Below are 24,105 nucleotides of genomic sequence, written 5' to 3'. Positions count from 1 at the left end.
TACTTAGTGGTATTTGGTGGTATTCTGTGGCTGCTCCAGTGAGATGTTCAGAGATGGCACTCAGGGCTCTCCACACAGAAAAAAATAACTGGAATTCTACTTTTGAAAACTGTTAAGGGATCACAGCAATAATACAATGGGTAAAAGCCAACCCAGCTTCAATCCCTGGCATCCCACATGGTCCCACCATGTCTATCAGGAGTAATGTCTGAGTGCAGAGCTAGGAGTAACCCCTGAGCACCACTGCCAGATGTGGCCCAACATCAAAAAAAAAAAAAAAAGTTGTTTAAATAAGAATTTTATTTAAATTTCAATTACATAGGATCTGGACGTTCCCAATGATTTAAAGGTAACAAAAAGAGATCTGAATCAACATTGGAAATTTACCACCTTCCTCTTTTTAAAATTCCTTTCCTTGGGGCTGGGAAGACAGTATGTAGTTTCCTTGAGCACCATTTAAGAAGGCCCTACTCCCGGGCCCCCCCTCGTTTCCTTCCCTGACCATTTCTGATAACAGTCCTAGATTCTCAACCATATTGGGAAAATATGTTTTCTAAACCCTTCTACTCATTATTCTTTTCCTTTCCCCTAGCAAAAGGCTTTTACTCTTGTTCTGAAAATTCTGCCTTTTTCATTCAGAGCACATCATTTTCCAAGAGGGAAAAAAAGGACTAAAGTGCCTTAATGACCCAGGCAACTAGTTGCCATGACAATATGTTCGCTGTGCTTCGCCAAACCTTCTGGACCTAATTCAGATCAAGCCTTCCTAATCATTCAGAACAACCTCCTAAATATGGGTAATTTTCTCTGGTTAAGTAGCTCTTGTTTTGTCCCCCTCCCCCACTTAAATATAATGTTTTTAATTCAAAATACAGTGGTTTTATTTTGATTTTGGGTTGGTGTTTATTTGGGGTGTGAGGGGTGGGCCTGAGGGGTTTTGGGACATATTTGAGTGCTCAAAGATCACTCCTGAGAAGGTACAGGGTAGCATATGTGGTACTGGGGATTGAGCCCTGGTTGGTTATATGCAAGGCAAGCCAAAAACCCTATGCCCACACTCCAGTCTTTCCAGCCATTTTGTTTTATTTTGATTTTTGATTTTTTTTTTTTTTTGACCATCCAAAAAAAGTCCAGTGCCACTCAGGTTACTCCTGGGGGCAGAGCAATAACAGTGAGTAGGATATTTGCCTTGATGTGCTGAATCGGGTTCATTCCCTTGCATCCCATATGGTCCCTAGAGTCTGTCAGGAGTAATTTCTGAGTGCAGAGTAGAGAGTAACCCCTGAGTGCCACCAGCTGTGGTCTAAAAACAAAGAAATTACACCTGGCTGGCTAAGAAAACTGTGAAATGCCAAGGATCAAACCCAGGTCAAGGCCACATGCAAGGCAAATGGCCTACCCACTGTCTTATTGCTCCAACCATCTTTTTATTTGTTTGGATATTTGTTTGTTTTTATAGGCTACACCTGAGAGCACTCAGATACCATTCCTGTCCCTGAATTCAGGAGTGACTTCTGGCATTGCTCATAGCACCGTTAGTGTGATATAAGGGATTTGAACTACCGTTGGCTGCAAGAAAAGCAAGCACTTTATTCCCTCCCCCTTCCCATTTTTCTCTCTTCTCCAGACCCAGTGGTTTTAATTTGGAAGTTCTATGTAATCAACAAGTTATATGTGTTGAAATATTTAGAGGCCAAGTGTCTTGAGGTCTGCAACTTCCTTCCAAATGGGCTAGAAACCACAGTGGAGTCCTCTATAGAAAGGAGGAGGTAAAGGAGGAAAATGAGGGGCAAAGGTAGAAAATGAGGGGATGTTTGGGACATATCTGAATTCTCCAAGATCACTCCTGGCATGGCTCAGGGGAGCATATGTGGTACTGGGGATTGAGCCCTAATTGGTTATATGCAAGATATATAACACATATAACCACACTGCTGGGTGTGGTCCAAAAAAAAAACCTGATCCATCAAGGCAGAACATATAAATGAACTTTCTTTAAATATGCATAACTGAAAAATTTCAAACAAAAAGCTGAGGAAAAAATTCTTATATTTAACTCCAAATAATTCTACTGGTTAAAACTTCTTTTTTTTTTTTTTTTTTTTTTTTTATTTTTGGGCCACACCCGGTAATGCTCAGGGGTTACTCTTGGCTATGTGCTCAGAAGTTGCTCCTGGCTTGGGGGACCATATGGGACACCAGGGGGATCGAACCACGGTCCGTCCAAGGCTAGCTCAGGCAAGGCAGGCACCTTACCTTTTAGCGCCACCCGCCCGGCCCCATGGTTAAAACTTCTTTAGTTTGAGCTACCCAGTGAGCTTCCCTGCAATTGCCTCTGAGAAATGACTAAAACAATGACTAAAAGTACATTCCCTGTCCTAAAAATGTTCTATTTGGAATAGTGAACTAGCACAATTTCAGAAATCTTAGAAATACTCTAAATATAGATGTTGGCTTAACTATAATGTTGGGATCTGAAAATAGAACTTTTTTTTTTCTTTTTTGGGGGCCACACCTGGTGGTGCTCAAGGGATACTCCTGGCTCTGTGTTCAGAAATTGCTCCTGGCAGTCTGGGGGGACCATATGAGATGCCGGTGATTGAGTCAAGTCAGTCCTAGGGTATGTGCAAGGCAAATGCCCTACATGCTGTGCCATTGCTCCACCCCAACATAGAACATTTAAAGCTTTGCTGCACATGTAAGTATAGATTTAATTTTCCTGAATGGCCTTACAGTTAAACTTTAGGTTAAACGTACAATTTATTTTCCAAGTTAAACTGTAATAGGAAAGGATAATACCTGCATATAGTAAGACTAATTAAAGAGATAAGATAGTAGAGGGAGTAAGGCACTTGCTTGCATGTGGCAATCCTGGTTTGATCTCAGCACTAAATGTAGTCCCCTGAGCACAGACAGAGCCAGAAGCAGTCCCAGAGTAGTAATGGGTATGGCCCTTCAATACTCTGCAGATGAAAGCTTATGCCTTGTTTGAAGTTATAGTACAGTGGGTTACTTTGCATGCAGCCAACCTGGGCTTTATCCCCTGCACCCCATATGATGCCCCAAACTTGCCAGGAGTGATCTCTGAGGAGAGCCAGAAGTAAGTCCTGCGCACTGGATGGTATAAGACAAAACCAAAACCAAAACAACAACAACAACAAAAATCTCATGCTTTGCATATGGGAGGGTAGCCTGATCTCCAGTACTTACATGTTCTTTAATCACCTCCAGGAGTGACCCCCCTGCACAGAGCTGGGATTAGACCTAAGCACTGCAAGATACGACACCAAAAAATAAAAAAAATAAAGGAAAGAAGGCTGGGTGATCTCCCTAGAAAGAACATGTTGACTGCAGAGCCCAGGGAATGAGGCAGGACCTCATTACTCAAGGAGATGATAATGGGAAGAAAAACCATGGGACTTCTTTCTACTGGAGGTTTATTTTTGCTCCTTTCAGTTCTATGAACTCTTTTTTGCTTTCTCCCCACAGCTGAAAATGTGGCTTTTAACCCTCATAAATTTTACATATTTCAGCTTTTGCCACCAAGGGAGAATAAATGACCATCTTTGTCTCCAGTTTAAAAATCCTGGGAAAGAAGTCATTTGCCTCAGCTTGTTCAATTTCCTTCCCAAACAAGTCAATGATTGTCCAGAATCAGGAGCATATAAATGTCAGGCCATAACACTCCACCTAGTGGATGGAGTCGGGAGAAAGAAGGGAGAGACAAGCATAGCAGCAAGTAAACAGATAGCAAAGACCTTGCCACTCTGTTCCTTCCATTTTACCCTACAGCCAGCCACTAGTCTGTGGAAAGGGCACTTATCCCACTTTCTAACCCACTTACAATATGCAGTCCATAAAATACTGCTAGCCTACTGGTTCTGCAAACTGTAACGTTTTTAGTACTACCTTTGGCAGTCATTTTTATACTTTTTTCTTTTCGACAAAAGGAATATTTTCCTTTTCTCCAAGTTACTAATGATCAGGTTATAATTTTCCTTATATTGCCAACTTTGACATCAAACTTAGTAAAAACTTGATAGCATTTAGGTCAATGAAGATTATTTTATAATTAGAAAAGCTAGTTATAGTTAATCTTGGAGACAAAGTGACAGCATAGCATATAGAGCATTTGCCTTGGACCCCATAAGGTAGAAGCAACTTCTATGTGCAGAGCCTGAATTAACCTCTTAGTACTGATGGATAAGGCCCCAAAAAATAAACCAAAAAAAATATTAGTTAACTGCTTCTCTTGCATGACTAAATACTACACTGGGCTCCTACATGTTACTGTGAAAAATATTGGTTGAGGAGACACTACAGAGTGGAGCTGCTTCCACTGCATATGGCCAACCCCCATTAGATTCCTGGGACCTAAATTGCAGTGGGTTCATGCCTGGAGGCCCCAAATACTGCAGGGCATAAGTACCATTACATCCTGGGGACTTGCATGAAACTGGACTGATTCCTTGTAGCTCAGTGGTAGAGCACTTAACTTACATGTGTGTGGCCCTGTATTTAGCCCCTAGCACATTAAAAATAATAAAAAAAAAAGACAGGTCCTAAGCATGCATTTGGGTCAAGGAAAATAACCAGAGGCATCATCACTGTGAGAAAAACTACTGAGGGGACAAAATGTAAATAAACTATGGTAGATCAAAGGGTTAAATTACATGCTTTACCTATGGGAACCTCAGATTCAGTGCTCAGCCCTGTGTCTCTAAAAAGACTGCTAGGAGCTAGTCCTTAACAGTCAGCTGGGAACAGCCAAGAGCCAATTGGTGTGGGCTCCAGAAGGTCTATTCCTACACACACCCACAACATAGGCAATATGATGTAATTAAAACATGCTTGATTATTACTATGTTTCCCGAGGAAGGGGAAATTAGTCAAGATTTTCTCCTTTTTGTTTCAGTATCTTACAATGCAAGATAACTTTAAGTTACTGAAAAGACAGAGGAAGTGGCCTAAGACTGAAAAATATTTCTAAATATGTAAAAAAACCCACATATACTTCCCTTATAAAATTCTCTTTAACTGAGTATAGAATGGCATGGAATTAATTAAAAGAAGCCTTGATCTTCACATATAACTAAGAAAGATCAAAACCTTCTGTTTCGGGGCTGGAGAGATAGCATGGAGGTAAGGTGTTTGCCTTGCATGCAGAAGGACGGTGGTTCAAATCCTGGCATCCCATAAGGTCCCCCAAGACTTCCGGGGGCAATTTCTGGGCGTAGAGCCAGGAGTAGCCCCTGAGGACTGCCGAGTGTGACCCAAAAACAAAAATAAATAAAGAAAATAAAACCAAAAAATCCTTCTGTCTCCTACCTTTTCTTTCATCAGAACCACTTTATTTTCCCCTTTTGTGGAACAAAATGGGATTTTTTTCTTTTTCTTTTTTGTTTATGTTTTTTGGGGGGAATCACACCTGGTGATGTTCAGATATCATTCCTGGCAGTACATGGGGGACCATATGGGATGATGGGGATTAAAATTGAGTCAATCATGTGCAAGACACGCACCTTACCTGCTGTACTATTGCTCCAGCCAAGTTAAAATATTTTCTGTGGCCCGAGAGATAGCATGGAGGTAAGGCATTTGCCTTCCATGCAGAAGGATGGTGGTTCGAATCCCGTAATCCCATATGTTCCCCCGCGCCTGCCAGGAGCGATTTCTGAGTGTAGAGCCAGGAGTAACCCCTGAGCACTGCTGGGTGTGACCCCAAAACCAAAATAAATAAAAATATTTTCTGTGGGAGCTGCGGCAATAGCAAAGATGCTAGGGAGGGCACTTGTCTTACACTCAGGCAACCCAGGTTCAATCCCCAGCATCCCATATGGTCCCCTCAGCCTGCCAGGAGTGATTCCTAAGTGAAGAGCCAAGAGTAACCCCTGATCACTGCTAGGTGTGGCCCAAAAACTCAAAACAAAATTTTTTTTCCTGTGGTTCATCATTAGTGAATTAATGTCAATGGTCCCAACTTGATGAGATTTAGTTAGATTAATATTCAAGCCATCATAACAGGGTCTTTCCCAGCACCATACATGTACAGCTTGAAATAAATGAAAACACTGTAGAAGCATGTGAGAAGCTGCATGGATCTAGAGCAAAATTGAAGTTTCTGAGACTTTTTCTCTCTTGCCTGTATGCGGTTTAGCATAAGCCAGAGCTCAAAGGAAATGGCCCACCACAAGAAATTGAAAAAACTTAGATGTTTTCAACCAGATAGCTTGGAGAAGTGAGATAACATCTATAAGACCCTAGCAACTATAGCCAGAACCTATCAGCTTTAAAGACACGTCCTGTTGAATTTTAACACCTTGATGGGCCCTCTTTAACACCTTGGGAGGCCCTCAGCTTATATGCAGGTTAAAACATTTTGTGGTGAAGAGCTTGACCTAGATACTGCTAGTTTTCCCCCCCTCCCCATTTTATGCTATTGATACATAGAAAAAATGTAGTTAAGATAAAGCAATAGAAATTTGTAACAGGTATTGTTAGCCCTATGCCTTATTTGGATATAACCTTTGCCTCAGGCCTGATTGACAGGCTGAGCATGCCTCCCTTTATGCATTTTCTATATAATCAGTGTATATTCCAAAAAAACTCGCTTTTGAACAGCATCAGTTGTCTTGAGCCTCTTTCTATTAACTTCTCATAATTCTATTACAGCATAAGACCGGATCTGCTCGAGAGACTGCGAATAACTAGAGACCCTTAACCAACCACTCCCGCAGGTCAGGGGTCCCCCTCCGGGGGTAGCAGAAGCAGAATTCAAAGATGCTTCCTGGTGTAAGAACCCTGGGTAACCAACCCTTAAGTGTAGGCAAAAGCAGTGGTGAAATATACATCCAGTGATTAGATCATTCAACAGATTAAACTCTAGACTTAACAGAAAGGAATCCACTCAGGGGGCCTGACCTAAATAGGTGAACTCTTTTTTGTCTATTTTGGGGCTACAACTGGTTAGTGCCAGGAAGTGGGGGTGAGGACAGCACAAGTGACTCTAGGTTCAATGCTCAGGTCTCTCTCTGTCACTGCTCAGAGGAACATGTGATGGCAGAGATTGAATCCAGGTTTCCTGAATGTAACCCATCTACTCTAGCCCAGTATTTATGAACCCTTTTTTCCCCCCAACTATGGCCTTCCTGTTTTCCTGCCATGGTCCACACTTAACACCTGTGGCCCCCTTCAAACATCCTATGGGCCCACAGGATAGCTAAAAAATACCTGTCTAGGCCTTTTATAGTCTCCCTGATCCAATGACTCTTAGTGAATTCAGATTTATGACCAATAACCATGAGAGAATTCATACTGTTTTAGGCCACCCACCACTTTAATTTGTTTATTTAATTTATTTATTTACTTGTGATTTTAGAACAGACCTGGCAGTGCTCAGAGGTTACTCTTAGCTCTGTACTCAGGAAATACTCCTGGTGGTGTTTAGGGGACCATATGGGATGCTGGGCATTAGAACCCAGATCACTCATGTGCAGGGCAAATACTCTACCTGCTATACTATCACTCCAGCCTCACCACTCTAATTTAGTATACAAAAACCAAAATCTGATATTGATGTATATGTGACTACATTAAAAAAAAAGAACTTGGAGGTGCCCAAGCGATAGCACAATGTTTAGGCGTTTGCCTTGCACGCAGTCAACATAGGACGGACCCCGGTTCGAATCCCAGTGTCCCATATGGTCTCCAGTGACTGTCAGGAGCGACTTCTGAGTGCAGAGGAGCCAAGAGTAATCCCTGCAAGCTGCCGGGTGTGACCCCCCCCCCCCAAAAAAAAAAAGAACTTGGGAGTTTAAAAGAACTGTTTCAGGGGCTAGAGAGATAGCACAGTAAGACGGCATTTGCCTTGCACACAGCAGATTCAGTACAAACGGTAGTTCGAATCCTAGCATCCCATATGGTCCCCTATGCATGCCAGGAGGGATTTCTCAGTGCAGAGCCAAAGTAGCCCAAGTGCTGCAGGGCATGACCCAAAACTGAAGGAAAAAAAAAAAAAAGTGTTTCAAACTAGCATATTACCTTTATAGAAACAAATACAAAGGCTTTGCAAGTTTTAGAGTATGAAGATAAAATGGCTTTAAATTACTGGGTAATATTTTAGCATAAAATAAAAAGACATGAAACATACTTAGTAATATTACCTTAATATTACGAATTTCGTATGCTATCCTGTGGTCAGTGACTCTATCCTGGGTAAAATTGTATGTCCGAATTCTTTCAGACTGGGCTCTTGTTCCCACCTATGCAGTAACAAAGTCATTATTGTTATTATTATCAATATTGTTTCTAGAGTTAAGTCCATTTCACAGGCATATTTTATATATACTATTGAGCTCTATCATCAACCACACTTTTAATCTTTTGACATCATAATTGTCTTTATTAAGATAGAAAAGCATTTTAGAAGTATCTTTTTATTCCTTGTGGAGGGAAGAAGACAGTGGTGGCAGGAGAGGTGCTAGACCATAGTATGTCTAAAACCCAACTATGAATGGCTTTGTAAATCATTGTGTTTTAATAACATTAAAGAAAAGTCTTTTCGCTGGAGAGATAGCACAGCGGTAAGGCATTTGCCTTAGATGCAGAAGGACGGTGGTTAGAATCCCAGCATCCCATACGGTCCCCTAAGCCTGCCAGGAGCAATTTCTGAGCATAGAGCCAGGAGTAACCCCTGAACGCTGCCAGGTGTGACCCAAAAACCCAACCCCAAAAAATAACTTTTCTAATTTAAAAATTAAATATTTTCCTAAAGTTCACATTTACAAAATAATAAGGAACAAGGTTGAGAAGGACTATGTTTAAAGCACAGGCTTATGTAGTTTGCTTATGGAATAAAAATTCTTTGGGATTTCAAATTCCAATTAAGTTTATGTTATCTTTCCACCCAAATTAACTTTCTCTAGATTTTTCTAAATGACACCACAATGTTCCCTTCCTTCTGATTTTTCTAAAGAGTAACATAATGTTCTCTTTGATCTACATAGAAAACCCAGACATTTGGCAAATGAATAACCATTTCATGGGATCATACTTTCTCTGCCAAATTTCAATAGTATTTACTGAGGTAAATTCTATCTTAAGCTCATCCATTTTATAACTGCTCATTTTCAATAGCTTCAAAGTCTCATAAGCTGCACTTTTCACTCCTGCTATCCATTTTTTTTTTTTTTTTTTGTGGTTTTTGGGTCACACCCGGCAATGCTCAGGGGTTTTTCCTGGCTCTGTGCTCAGAAACTGCCCCTGGCAGGCACGGGGGACCATATGGGATGCCGGGATTCGAACCGATGACCTTCTGCATGAAATGTAAACACCTTACCTCCATGCCATCTCTCCGGCCCTGCTATCCATTTTTCAAGGACTCAGCAATTCACAAACACTCCTATAAAAATCTCCTGATCATTTATTATTATTTTATTATTATCACTATTATTATTATTATTATTGTTATTTGGTCTTTGGGTCACACCTGGCAGCGCTCAGGAGTTACTCCTGGCTCTACACTCAGAAATCGCTCCTGGCAGGCTCGGGGGACCATATGGGATGCCAGGACTCAAACCACCGACCTTCTGCATGCAAGGCAAATGCCTTACCTCCATGCTATCTCTCTGGCCCCCATTTATTATTATTTTTAAGTATTAAGAAGTATGGTAGGGCCCGGAGAGATAGCACAGCGGCGTTTGCCTTGCAAGCAGCCGATCCAGGACCAAAGGTGGTTGGTTCCAATCCCGGTGTCCCATATGGTCCCTTGTGCCTGTCAGGAGCTATTTCTGAGCAGACAGCCAGGAGTAACCCCTGAGCACTGACGGGTCTGGCCCAAAACCAAAAAAAAAAAAAAAAAAAAAAAAAGAAGTATGGTAGTTTTATTATTTTCTTTTTTCCCTTTTTTTTTGGGGGAGGGGGTCGTCACACCCTGCGGTGTTCAGGGGTTACTCCTGACTCTGCTCTCAGAAATCGTTCCTGACAGGCTCAGTGGACCATATGGGATGCCAGAATTTGAGCCGGGGTCCATCCTGTGTTAGCTGCATGCAAGGCAAATGCTTACTGCTGTGCTACTTCTCCAGTACATTATTCTTTTCTTTTTAAGTAATTTTTATTGAGCATTTTTCCTTTTCTGTTTGTTAGTTTAAATAGTGTGGTCTGGAACTGGAGACCTAGTTCAAAGGGCTAAAGAGCCAGAGGCTCAGGGATGACTCACAGCACCACATATTCTCCCAAGCACCACCAGAAGAAGCCCCCAAATACTGCCAGATTTGGCCCAAACTATATTCTCTAAAATAAAGCTTAAAAAATATGGGAGAGGGGCCGGGAAGGTGGCGCTAGAGGTAAGGTGTCTGCCTTGCAAGCGCTAGCATAGGACGAACAGCGGTTCGATCCCCCGGCGTCCCATATGGTCCCCCCAAGCCAGGGGCGATTTCTGAGTGCATATCCAGGAGTAACCCCTGAGCGTCAAACGGGTGTGGCCCAAAAACCAAAAAAAAAAAAAAAAAAATATGGGAGAGGGGCCGGGAAGGTGGTGCTAGAGGTAAGGTGTCTGCCTTGCAAGCGCTAGTGTAGGACAGACCGTGGTTCGATCCCCCGGTGTCCCATATGGTCTCCCCAAGCCAGGGCGATTTCTGATCATATAGCCAGAAGTAACCCCTTAGTGTCAAACGGGTGTGGGCCAAAAACCAAAAAAAAAAAAAAAATAATAATATGGGAGAGATAGCATGGAGGTAAGGTATTTGCCTTGCATGCAACTAGTCAGTGGTTCAAATCCCGGCATCCCATATGGTCCCCCAAGCCTGCCAAGAGTGATTTCTGAGAGTAGAGCCAGGAGTACCCCTGAGTGCTTGCCAGGTGTGACCCAAAAGCCAAATATATATATATATATAGCCTGAGAGATAGCATGTGCCTTTCATGCAAAAGGACGGTGGTTTGAATCCCGGCATCCCATATGGTCCCCTGAACCTGCCAGGAGCAATTTCTGAGTGCAGAACCAGGAGTAAACCTTGAGCACTGCCTTGAGCACAAAACAAACAAACAAACAAACAAAAAAATACTGTACTGCTTAGCTTGGTTTTGCCCAAATAAAAAGTTTTCTGTTCAGTTGTCTTTTATTATTTTCTTACCTTCTAAACTCAGCTTTTAAGGCCTTCATAAAGTGATTCTAGTATTATTTCTGAAAATTATGTAAATCTCTGTAATGCCACTTACACTATATCATTAATAAGTTTCCTAAAATATTATCTCAAGGACAAGGAAGATAGCTCAAAGGACTGGAAAGCATGTGCCAGACCCCCAATTTTTCTTTTTTTGTTGTTGTTTTTTGGGTCACACCTGGCAACGCTCAGGGGTTACTCCTGGCTCTACGCTCAGAAATAGCCCCTAACAGGCATCGGGGACCATATGTGATGCCGGGATTCGAACCACCGTCCTTCTGCATGAAAAGCAAATGCCTTACCTCCATGTTATCTCTCCGGCCCCAAAATAGCTTTGATTTTTTTTTTTTTTTTTTTTTTTTTTGGTTTTTGGGTCACCACCCGGCAACACTCAGGGGTCCTGGCTACACGCTCAGAAATCGCTCCTGGCAGGCTCAGGGGACCATACGGGATGCCGGGATTCAAACCAATGACCTTCTGCATGAAAGGCAAATGCCTTACCTCCATGCTATCTCTCCAGCTTACCAGGCCCCAAATTTAATCCCTAGTACCACAAATATCTTCATGATATATCTACTCAACCCAGAAAATACTAATCTACTACATAAAAATAATCACTTCTATTTATTTGGCACTGTAATTTACCAGTTGTTGATAACAGAGTTAAGTTATTTTAACTCCAACCCCACTACCAGCATGTGTCCCTAAACCAATAAATGACCCGAAATTACCCCCCTCTTAGCAAATTCACTTAAAAAAATTGGGAGCCAGAGAGATGGTACAGCAAGTAATGTGTTTTGCCTTGCATGCAGCCAACTGAATTTGATCTGACATTCCATATGGTCCCTGGAACCTATGAGGAGTGATTTCTAAGTGCAGAGCAACACTGAGTGTAACTAACACAAAACAAAAAATGTACTTATTATAGCTTAGGTCATCTGCTTATACAAGTATTGATTCGTGGTTTTGATGTATTGTAGATCTCTGGCTGTCACAAAACGATAGTGTTTTAAACATTAAATTATTACATCAGGTAAATCTTACCTGCAGTTTCCTTGCACTTTGCTGTTGATGTCTGTCTTTTTCAATAATCTGTTGGAATATTCTAGCTCTTAACATACGCAAAGCAATTTCTTTATTTCTTATCTGTGATCGTTCTTGTTGGCATTCTACTACAAGTCCTGAAAAAATAGCAGGGTCAGAGGTAACAATAAGGTCCACATGTCAAATTTAGATAGAACTGAAAAGCATTTTAGGCTTTTAAGATCTCTAATTCCAGAGGTCTGGCTTCAAAACTGCAACTGAGCAGAACTTCTGGAACCATAAAGACTCTATCCTAGGCTCAGTTGATCTATGCAAATAACAAGATTTCTACCTACAGAGGCATGATATCATCATCCACAACTGTCCGGAAAGTTCCCTGGCATCATAAAAAGAACTCGGGATGTGAAAATAGCATGTATGGAGTATGTAGTTGTTCCCATGGCAGTATGCTTTAAGTGGGGAGAAACCCTGTAACTCTTAGGTGAAGGGAATTTCTCATTCTAATTTCATCAATATTTACTGTGCCTATGCAAAAAGAAGAAGGAGGAGGAAGAGGAGGAGGAGGAGGAGAAGGAGGAGGAAGAAGAAGAAGAAGAAGAAGAAGAAGAAGAAGAAGAAGAAGAAGAAGAAGAAGAAGAAGAAGAAGAAGAAGAAGAAGAAGAAGAAGAAGAAGAAGAAGAAGAAGAGGAGGTTTGGGTTTTTTCTTTCTTTTTTTTCTGGTTTGTTCTTTTGTTTGTTCTTTTTGTACTTTTGTTATTACTGCCCTATTGTATTTTTTGGTTTTGTTTTTTGTTTGTTTTGCTTTGTTTTGTTACCATTTTCTCCTTTTTTCCTTCTCTCCTTTTAAAAAAATTTTTGTAACACCTAGATGGACCCCTCCTAGTTCCTTTTATTTTTTTCTTTCCCTTTTTTTTTTTTTTTTTTGGTTTTTGGGCCACACCCGGTGACGCTCAGGGGTTACTCCTGGCTATGCGCTCAGAAGTCGCTCCTGGCTTGGGGGACCATATGGGACGCCGGGGGATCGAACCGCGGTCCGTCTCCTAGGCTAGCGCAGGTAAGGAAGGCACCTTACCTCCAGCGCCACCGCCCGGCCCCTTTTTCTTTCCCTTTTGCTTTTGTCTTTGTTTTTGTTTTTGGCTTCTTCTTCCTTATCTTTTTATATATCTCTAACAGGACCACATTACTAGAACCATATTGTTCAGCCTCATAATTTGAGGGGGAAAAATGGTTGGTACCAAGACCAGACAGTTGAATGAACATTTAGTGGAAATAAAATATGATTAGACTTGAACACCAAACCCATAGTCAATGACAACAGAATTGATTTCCAATTTACAACAAGCTGTACAAGTGGGAAACAGTTATGCTAGCATTATGGGGGGTAAAGGAGGGAAATATGGGATGAGTGCTGGGAACAGGGGTGGAGGGAAGACAATATTAGGGGTGGAATGCCCCTCATTTATTGTCATTATGTACCTTAAATATTTCTGTGAAATAATTGTAATTCACTTTGACCACAATTTAAAAAATGATTATTTTAGGCTTTTTAATTGTGACTTTTTGATTTTTGATTTTTTGGGCTACACCTGGGGGTATCTGGGGGTTTCTCCCTGCAGTATTCAGTTCATTTCAGGGGATGTGTTGCCAGGGACTGAATCCAGGTCTCCAGCATGCAAAACATGGCACAACAGTCTTTTGATATCTCTGGAATCCCTGAAGATTCATGAAAAAATCTTCATGATTGAAGAACATTTACAATAAAAAAAAAAAAGGTTTGGATTGAGCTATCAGTTTACAGCAGTACTGTAATCACTGTTTTATGGATATAGAGTGACTTCACCTGTCTCTATCCCCACAGTTCCCAGTTTATTAACACAGCCTCCATATTATTTATTTGCATTAGGATTGTTTAACTGAAGACACTTTTTTAAAATTTGGGCTACACCCAATATTTAGAGCTTACTAATATTCAGAGTTTACTCCTGGTCTGTGTTTAGGATCATTCCTGCCAGTGCTCAGGGGACCATTTACAGTGTTAGGGATAAAACTGGGGATACTATACAACCTCTCCAGTCCCTTAAAGAACATTTTGTTTACTTATTTTTGGTTTGGAGGCCACTCCTGGCAGTGCTCATGGCTTAGTCATGGCTTTAGGCTCAGAGAATGCACCTAACTATACTTACGCTAACTATACTTATCAGTATACTACCTAATTATACTCATAACTATGCAGTGCCAAAAATAAAAATGGGGGCCAGAGAGATAGCATGGAGGTAAAGCCTTTCATGCAGGAGGCCATCAGTTCGAATCCTGGTGCCCCATATGGTCCCCTGTGCCTGCCAGAAGCAATTTCTGAGCCTGGAGCCAGGAATAACCCCTGAGCACTGCCGGGTGTGACCCAAAAACAAAAACAAAAACAAAAAAAAACAAAAAACAAAAATAAAAATGAAGCTATCTGTGTGCTAGTCAAGGCAAGCGCTTTAACCTCTGTACAATCTCTTTTGCTTTGAAGAACATTTTGGGGGGGTGAGAGGAGCTAAAACCAACAGTGCACAAGGCTTACTCCTGGCTCTGCACTCAGAGATCACTCCTGGTGATACTCGAGATCAAACCCAGGTATGTATTTCAGTCACATAATGCCCAACAACTTACACCAGTGCACATTTCCCACTAATAATGTCCCCAGCTTCACCCTCTCCTAACCCTATCTGCCTCTGTAACTGACTTTTTTCCTTTTTTTTTTTTGGTTTTTGGGCCACACCCAGAGATACTCAGGGGTTACTCATTGCTCTGCACTCAGAAATCAGTCCTAGAGGATTATATTGAATGCCAGGGATCAAACCCAAGTCAGCTGCATACAAGGCAAACACCCTCTGCACAGGGCTATCACTCCAGCCCCTATGTAGCAGACAATTTTCTTCTCTATTTCTCTCTCTCTCACTTTTTTACTTTTAGACATTATGGTTTGCAATATTATTACTGAAGGGGTATCATGCTTATCACTTTATCTCTTTACAACACCCAGTTCTTGTCCAGAATGGTCATTTCCAACTATCATTGTTAGAGTGGTCCCTTCTCTGGCCTCACTGAACTCCCCTGCTCTTTGTGGCAAGCTTCCTACCATAAATTTATTGTCTCTAAATATTATTCCTATATATTTTTTTATATCTCACAAATGAGTCCAATAATTTTACCTCTATCCTTCTCCCTCTGACTCATTTTTACTCAGCACAATACTCTTTATATCCATCCATGAATACACAAATTTCATGACTTCATTTTTTTTCTAACAGCTGTGTAGTATTCTACTGTATAGATGTACCACAGTTTCTTTAGTCATTCATCTGTTCTTAGGTACTTGGGTTGTTTCTAGATTCTGGCTATTGTAAATAGTGCTGTGATGAACATAGGAACGCAGGGGGCTTTTCTGCATTGTGATTTGAGCCCCTAGGGTATATTCTTAGGAGTGATATTGCTGGCTCATCTGGAAGCTCAATTTCTAGTATTTTGAGGAATGTCCATATTGTTTTCCAAAAAGACTGGACCAGTCAACATGCCACAGTAGTAAAGAAAGTTCTTTTCTACCCAATTCCATGCTAGCACTTGCCATTCACGTCTCTTTGATGTGTGCCATATAATACCTCATTGCTGTTTTGATTTGCATCTCCAAAATTAATAATGTTGTGGAACATATTTTCATGTGCCCTTTGGCCATCTTCTTTGAGGAAGTTTCTATTTATCTCTTCTACCCAGTTTTAGATGGGGTTAGATGTTTTTTACATTTTTAAGCTCTAACAGTGGCAAGGCACAAATCTCACCCACTGTACTATCTCTCTGGTTCTCCTGAAGAACATTTTTAAAGGGAGAAAGGTAAATCAGTAAAATACAAAGGAATAAAACTCATTTTATATATCTGGTATCCATAATTGGTGGTTTATTTTTTTGGGGGGTGATGAGAAACACACCTATTTGTGCTCAAATGTTCAGGTACCCACTAACAATTCTCAGCTAACTGGACTCGTGGTTTAATGCAAGGGCCCAAGGATGCAGTTGCTGCTTGGATTCTGACATGCTGGTGATTATCCACCCACCCCAATCTGGGATCAGTGGTGCCAGAGATCTTAGAGAGGAGGTGTACAAAACATGTGATTTAACCCTGGTACTATCTGCCAACTCCTTCAAAATTTATTTTGATTCAAGAACAAGAAATTATGAGCCAACGGAGCAAGTACAATGGCCTGGAAAGCATTTTTTTTTTTTTTTTGGTTTTTGGGCCACACCCGGCAGTGCTCAGGGGTTACTCCTGGCTGTCTGCTCAAAAATAGCTCCTGGCAGGCACGGGGAACCATATGGGACACCGAGATTCGAACCAATCACCTTTGGTCCTGGATCAGCTGCTTGCAAGGCAAACACCGCTGTGCTATCTCTCCGGGTCTGGAAAGCATATTTTTGATGAAGCATGCCCAGGTTTAATCTCTGGTACAATATGGTCACTTGCCAGGAGTGATCCCTGAGCAGAGAGCTGGGATACATCTGAGCATTGCCAGATATAGCCCCCAAACAAAAAAATCCAAAAAAGTACAAAAGCAAAAGAACTTGCTTACCTGTGGGTATATGGACAAGTCTGACAGCACTATCAGTGGTGTTAACGTGCTGTCCTCCTGCTCCTTTAGCTCGAAATGTATCTACTCGCAAGTCCTTAGGATCCAATTTCACATCCACCTGGAGCAAAAGTACAGCAAAGTAAAGTCTTAAAGAATAATATAAGGGCCCGGAGAGATAGCACAGCGCCGTTTGCCTTGCAAGCAGCCGATCCAGGACCAAAGGTGGTTGGTTCGAATCCCGGTGTCCCATATGGTCCCCGTGCCTGCCAGGAGCTATTTCTGAGCAGACAGCCAGGAGTAACCCCTGAGCACCACCGGGTGTGGCCCAAAAAAGAATAATATAAGACATGGGGCTGGTGAGGTGGTGCTAGAGGTAAGGTGTCTTACTAGCAAGCGCTAGCTAAGGAAGGACCGTAGTTCGATCCCCCAGCATCCCATATGGTCCCCCCAAGCCAGGGGCAGTTTTCTGAGCAGTTGGCCAGGAGTAACCCCTGAGCATCAAATGGGTGTGGCCCTCAAAAAAAAAAAAAAGAATAATATAAGACAGAGTGATATCACAGAAGGTAGGGCATTTACTTTCCACCTGGCAGACCTGGGTTTAATCCTCGCCATCCTATATGGTCCCATATGCCCTCCCAGAAGTGATCCCTGAGCACAGAGTGAGGAGTATGCCCCGAGTACCACTGAGTATAGCTTCAAAAAAAATCAAAAGTAAAATAAACCAACAAAATAAATCAACATGCATTTCGGGGAGCTGAGTCCATCCCCAACAAATGTTGGGGCTAAGCAATTCCTGGGTAAAAGGGTTTTAGGCAGGGTTATTCACATCTAAACATTTGATGATAGTGAGAGAGTCTGGAACAAGAGAAACATAGAGAACCAAGGAGAGCAAAATGGACATCACAAAACCCAGGTACGCAGGAGTAACAGCAACAGAAGGAGCACGGCTAAGCAGTCAGGCAGGCAGGCTGGGAGGCAGGCATGTTCCTCTGGACTTGATTCACTGTGGCATCAGGCTGGCAGGTAGGCAGGTAGCCAGCTGGGCTCCCTAGACTCCCAGTAGGCTCCCCAGACCAGCAGACAGACTCCCTTTTTTTTTTTTTTAAATATGGAACACTTTACGAATTTGCGTATCATCCTTGCGCAGGGACCATGCTAATCTTCTCTGTATCGTTCCAATTTTAGTATATGTGCTGCCAAAGCGAGCACAGCAGAGAGACTCCCTGTAGAACTTTCCCCCAGGCCTTTTATAGACTTGGTCCAATTGCCCCAGGTGGCAGTTCATAGTTAGGGGAAATGCATTAACTGACAGACTTCAATTAATGGAGAAAGAGAGACTATGGCAGAAGATCATGGAGCAGAATTCCTACAATGCACAAATACTATTGCAGGCAGGCAGGTAGAAGGTCTCTAGTAATGTCCTTTTGGAAAATAAAGTTTAAGAGATTTCCTACCCCTGAAGTAGTCCAAAGGCTATTTAAAAGGGACTACATACTATGACACATACAAATCTTAAGCTCTTTAGAGACAAGAAGCCGAAGAAATCTAAGCACCCACTCAGAGAAGGTTGGGCATCACAGAAAAGGAGAAGCTACAGAAGAATAATGGAATTATGAAGAAACCTTCAACACTGTAAGGGAGAACTTTATGAGAAGATATTCAATAGTTCAAGCCTTATCAAGAAATGGGGAGGAAATGAGTAGACACTTTTCAGAGGAAGGCAAACAATTGACAATATGTACATGAAAAAGTGCTCAGTATCTCTTATCATTAAGGAAATCAAAATCAAGATAACTATGAGATATTGTCTCACACCAGTGAAAATGGCACATATCAAAAATAAGGACAATCTCTGCTGATGGGGATATGGTATAAAAATAATTTTCATCCACTGCTAATTGGGAATGCTGTCTGGTTCTGCCTGTGGAAATCAGTATGGAAGGTCCTCAGTAAACTTAAAATTTACCTGCCATATGACTCGCAATTTTACTTTTGGGTATATGTCCCCAGAACATAAAACATTCATTCAAGGGGCCAGAGGGGTGGCACAAGAGGTAAGGTGTCTGCCTTGCAAGTGCTTGCCTAGGATGGACTGCAGTTTGATCCCCCAGTGTTCCATATGGTCCCCCCAAGCCAGGAGCGATTTCTGAGTGCATAGCCAGAAGTAACCTCTGAGTGTCAATGGGTGTGGCCCCAAAACAAAAACAAAAAACCCATTCATTCAAAAGGATACATGCACATAATTATTCATTGCTAACATGAGTATAATAGCTAACATAATGAACCTGAGTGTCCAACAATAGATTATGAATGAATTAACAATGGATTATAAAGATGTGGTACATATAACAATGAATACTATGCAGCTGCACAGTATAATAAACTCTTGCAATCTGCTGCAATCTGTTGAAATGGAAAATACCATGTTGAGTAAAGTAACCCAGAGAAAAGACAAACAGGATGATCTCACTAAACTGTGGCATATATAAAATATTTGTATCAGGAAATGTAATAAGAAGTAATGCATCTATTACTCTTGACCTCAGAGCCTAGGGAGTAGAAAGACAGAAAAAAAGAAGAAGAAATCAAATTGGGAAGGAAGATGAGAAAGGAAGTAATGAGGAATAAGGGGTCTGGGTTTTGGTTTTCATGGGGAAATAAGAGAGTGGTATGGCTATATATCCAAAGCACAGACTCAACAACAGTGAAACATGAGATCTAAGCTGAAACAACTGAACTTTAATATGCCTGCCAAGATGGCAGGCTGAAGGTGGGGAAGGCTGATTGCGTAGTGGGGGATGATAGAATATGGGAGCACTGGATAGGAGTTGACACTGGTGGTGTTGAAACTGGTATTGAAATATTGTATGCTTAAAACTCAACTATTAATAATCTTGTAACCCACAGTTCTTTAATAAAATAAAAATAAATTAATAAAATGTTCTTGCTCAATGTGTGATTAGAAAAAAACATTCAGATATCATTTTTATTATAACTAGTAAAAGTTTATTCTAAATTTCAGAAGATTAAGGAACAAGTTAAAGATTACTATGAGAGAATAATCAGATTAATAAAGAATATAGGACATTCTGCAAGATAAGTGGTCTGGATTCTTAAAAAATTAATGGCATTAAAAATCCCAAGCATCCCTATGGTCTCCTCCAAGCACTGCCAGGAGAGCAGAGCTAGGGATAACACTTAAGCATCGCCAGATGTAGCCCAAAAACAAGAATAAATAAATAAAAAGGAAAGACATAGACAGCAGAACTGATTATTTCTACAGATCTTGATAAGAGGTTAATATTAATATACAAGGTTAATATAGAGTTAATGTAATTTAATAATAACAGCAAATAAGATTTTAATATGAAGATTTAATATGAAGATTTTAATATGTTCTATAAAGAGAGCATATGGATGGCTGAGAGACACATGACAAAATGTTTATCATCACCAATTATCAGCACAATGAAAATGAAGAATACAATGAGATACCATCTCATACCTGAGAATGGTTTTTAAGGTAACCAACAATTAACAAGTGTTAGTGATATAGAATAATAAAATTGTCAAGCCAGAGGGATAGTACAGAAGTTGCTCGGGTGTGGGCCAAACACACACACACACACACACACACACACACACACACACACACACACACACACACACACACACACACACACACGAAAGTAAAAGAAAAGAGCTTTGAGGGAATTAGAAGATTGCTCATTGGCTTGCTTGGGAGGAGTAAGAATGATAAGTGTGGGCTTAAACCCAGGTACCACTGCATGCACCCAGATAATCCTGAAAGACCCAGTGTCTGGGAATTCTTGACAAGAAAATAACTCAGGAAGAAGCTTTGCACTGTAAGCATCACCATCAGGAGGGAGCCCAAGATTGCCCTGTGGCAAGCTTCACTATAGTGGTCTCAATAAAAGATAAAGTCAGATATGTGGCTCAGTAGTGAAGCATATGCACATGCCTTGCATGCATAAGAACTGCAGAGTTCAATTGTTACTAGAAAAAAATACCTAAGTAAAATAATCTTGATGAACTCTATATTTTTGAAAAGAGATGACTTCCTTTCAACCTCAAACAAAACATCTTGGTTATAGACAAGAGGAGCAATTTTATTTGGGGAAGACAACAAAACTTAAGACTTAAAAGAACTTAAAAAGTTTCCCAAAGAGTGCAAGTTTGTCTGTAACCCTGAAAGACAAAGATTTCAGAGCCAGAGCAACAGTACAACAGAACAACAGGCAAGGCACCAAACAGCCAGCCCAGGCTTGATCCCCAGCATCCCATATGGCCCCTTGAGTATGCCAGGAATTATTCCTAAACACAGAGCCAGGAGAAACTCCTAAGTTTGGTTGTGAGTGGCCCAAAAACAAAAACTGTAACACCATCCCAAATCAAAGCTTTTCTTAGAAATTAAGAGTTTTTCAGCACAACACTCACTGACAGGCTAAGTTATCAGTGTCTCCTGGAGTGGTTACCTCTTCTGGCTGAGGAAGGACAATAACTGACATTGTTCCTGTGTGAATGCGCTGCATCCTGGATGACAGGCCCACCTCTGGAATTCGTTGAACTCGGTGAATCCCACCTTCATACTTCAAATGTTTATAGACATTGTCACCAGAAATTCGGGCAGCTGCATGATGCAGCCCACCTATGGAAAAATATCCAGAAGTAACAATGAATCGTACTTTGAAAGAGATCAGGAGACTATATACCTGAAGGTCTGGATGAAAATGTAGAACCTGAGAAAAGAGCATGAACTAGGTATAAAAATTAATTTTATAGGGGCCGGAGAGATAGCATGGAGGTAGGGTGTTTGCTTTGTATGCAGAAGGATGGTGGTTCGAATCTTAGCATCCCATATGGTTCCCCAAGCCTGCCAGGAGTGATTTCTGAGCGTAGAGCCAGGAGTAACCCCTGAGTGCTGCCAGGTGTGACCCAAAAATGCACACAAAAAAGTTAATTTTATATAAAGGGAACATACCAAGTTACCTCTGGAGAATGGAATAACACTTCTTGTTGTTGTAGTTGTGTTTTGGGGGCCACATCCAGCAGTGCTCAGGGCTTACCCAAATTTTTTTTGCTTAAGGATCACTCCTACTGGGGGAAAGGGGAACATCATTTACTGTTGGCAGTAATGTCAACTGGTCCAGTCCTTTTGGAAAACAATATGGAGACCTCTTAAAAAAAACTAGGAATCAAACTTCCTTAAGATCCAGCAATTCTACTTCTTGGTATCTAACCTATGGACCCAAAAACATTCGTAAAAGACATTTGCACTCTTATGTCCACTGCAGTCCAATCATTATAGTCCAAATCTGGAAAACAACTCAAGTGTCCAAGAACAAGTGACTGAATGAGGAAACTATATACTACTCAGCATTAAGAGCAATTTGCGGGCCGGGCGGTGGCACTGGAGGTAAGGTGCCTGCCTTACCTGCGCTAGCTTTGGACGGACCGCGGTTCGATCCCCCGGTGTCCCATATGGTCCCCCAAGCCAGGAGCGACTTCTGAGCGCATAGCCAGGAGTGACCCCTGAGCGTCACCGGGTGTGGCCCAAAAACCAAAAAAAAAAAAAAAAAAAAAAAAAAAAAGAACAATTTGCTGCTATATTGATGGATATGGAGAATATCATTTTATTTGAAATTAATCAGAAGGAAAAGAACAGATACAGAATGTTTTCTCATAAGTGAGATATAAAGAAACAGGTAGGGGCATAACAGATATTCAAACGTAACAAAAACTGAGAACTGGTCTTTATTATGAAGCTTACCATAGGGGAAGGGAGAATAAGGAGGTTGTAGGTGGACAGAGGGCCAATAGTGGAGGGAAGTGGACACTTTATTGGTGGATATGGTGCAGAAATGTGGAATGCAAGAAACTCTATTATTAAAAATATTGGGGCCGGAGCAATAGAACAGCAGTAAGGCGTTTGCCTTGCATGCAACCAATACAGGACGGACAGTGGCGAATCACGGCATCTCATATGGTCCCCCGAGCCTGCCAGGGGTGCTTTCTGAGCACAGAGCCAAGAGTAATCCCTGAGCGTCACTGAGTGTGGCACACAAAAAATATATATATATATGTATATAGTAAGTCACATGCCAAAATAAAATAAAAAACTAAAACAAACAAAACAAAAACTGTGATTACTGATCCAGAGTGATAATACCGGTGTGAAAGCATTTGCCTTGCATGAAGCTGATCCAGGTTTGATTCCTGGCAATACAAATAATCCAGAGTCCTACCAGGAGTGATCCTCAAAAACAAATCCAGGAATAATCCCTGAGTACTGGCAAGTGTGGCCCCAAAACAAAAAATTCCAGGGCTGGAGAGAGTTCAATATGCTGAGCACAAGCTTTATATTAAGGAGGGTTATGTAGATCCCTGGGACCCTGTGGATTCTCAGTACCACAGGGAATAACACCTAGCAGCAAAATATGAAAACCATCAAGTGTGCCCTCCTTCCCCAAATTCTTTTTTTTTTTTTTTTTTTTTTTTGGTTTTTGAGCGTTACACCTAGTAACGCTCAGGGGTTACTACTGGCTATGCGCTCAGAAGTTGCTCCTGGCTTGGGGGACCATATGGGACTCCGGGGGGTCGAACTGCAGTCCGTCCAAGGCTAGCGCAGGCAAAGCAGGCACTTTACCTCTAGCCCCACCGCCCGGCCCTCCTTCCCCAAATTTTATGAAAATTTTAGGTTGGTTATTCTGGTTGGATATCTTCATAAGTGTTCTTTAAAGATGTGACTTTGGGTAGGTGATAGAGCACAGAGGTAGACAGACCACTTGTCCGTGTGAGATTCAAGTTTTTTTTTTTTTTTTTTTTTTTGGTTTTTGGGCCACACCCGTTTGATGCTCAGGGGTTACTCCTGGCTATGTGCTCAGAAATCGCCCCTGGCTTGGGGGGACCATATGGGACGCCGGGGGATCGAACCGCGGTCCGTTCCTTGGCTAGCGCTTGTAAGGCAGACACCTTACCTCTAGCGCCACCTACCCGGCCCCTGAGATTCAAGTTTTTAATCCCTGCCTAGCACCATAAAAATAAGTAAATATATAGCTCAATTCCTTTTTTTCCTAGGCCAGAAGTGTCTTTGAAATCCAGGTGTTAGGGGCTGGATATTGCAGGGAAGGCATTAGCCTTTCACAAAGCTGACCTGGGTTCAATCCCCAGCATCCCAGGAGTGATTTCTGAGTGCAGAACCAGGAGTAACACCTGAGCACTGCTGGGTGTGGCCCCCCAAATCCTAAACAAACAAGCAAACAAACAAATAAAACATT

At 41.6% G+C, this 24,105-nt stretch overlaps 1 protein-coding gene and 1 non-coding gene across 2 annotated transcripts in view; both read right to left on the bottom strand.

Moving 5' to 3' along the window:
• MTRF1 (mitochondrial translation release factor 1) overlaps positions 1 to 24,105 on the bottom strand; it is a 39,214-nt gene that overhangs the window by 431 nt on the left and 14,678 nt on the right. The window contains exons 5-8 of the mRNA XM_049778805.1: positions 21,304 to 21,476; positions 16,808 to 16,925; positions 12,204 to 12,340; positions 8,163 to 8,261 (exon numbers count right to left, since the gene is read on the bottom strand). Coding sequence (XP_049634762.1) covers positions 8,163 to 8,261; positions 12,204 to 12,340; positions 16,808 to 16,925; positions 21,304 to 21,476 — 527 coding nt within the window. The remainder of the gene's footprint in view (positions 1 to 8,162; positions 8,262 to 12,203; positions 12,341 to 16,807; positions 16,926 to 21,303; positions 21,477 to 24,105) is intronic.
• LOC126016952 (U6 spliceosomal RNA) lies at positions 17,910 to 18,016 on the bottom strand. Its single transcript, XR_007498633.1, has one exon. It is a non-coding gene; the product is annotated as a U6 spliceosomal RNA (small nuclear RNA).

This window comes from Suncus etruscus, chromosome 8 (genome assembly GCF_024139225.1).
Source record: "Suncus etruscus isolate mSunEtr1 chromosome 8, mSunEtr1.pri.cur, whole genome shotgun sequence".
In the NCBI taxonomy this organism is placed as follows: domain Eukaryota; kingdom Metazoa; phylum Chordata; class Mammalia; order Eulipotyphla; family Soricidae; genus Suncus; species Suncus etruscus.
The sequence above is the reverse complement of the archived record's forward strand: the minus strand, read 5'-3'. Positions and strand labels throughout refer to the sequence as shown.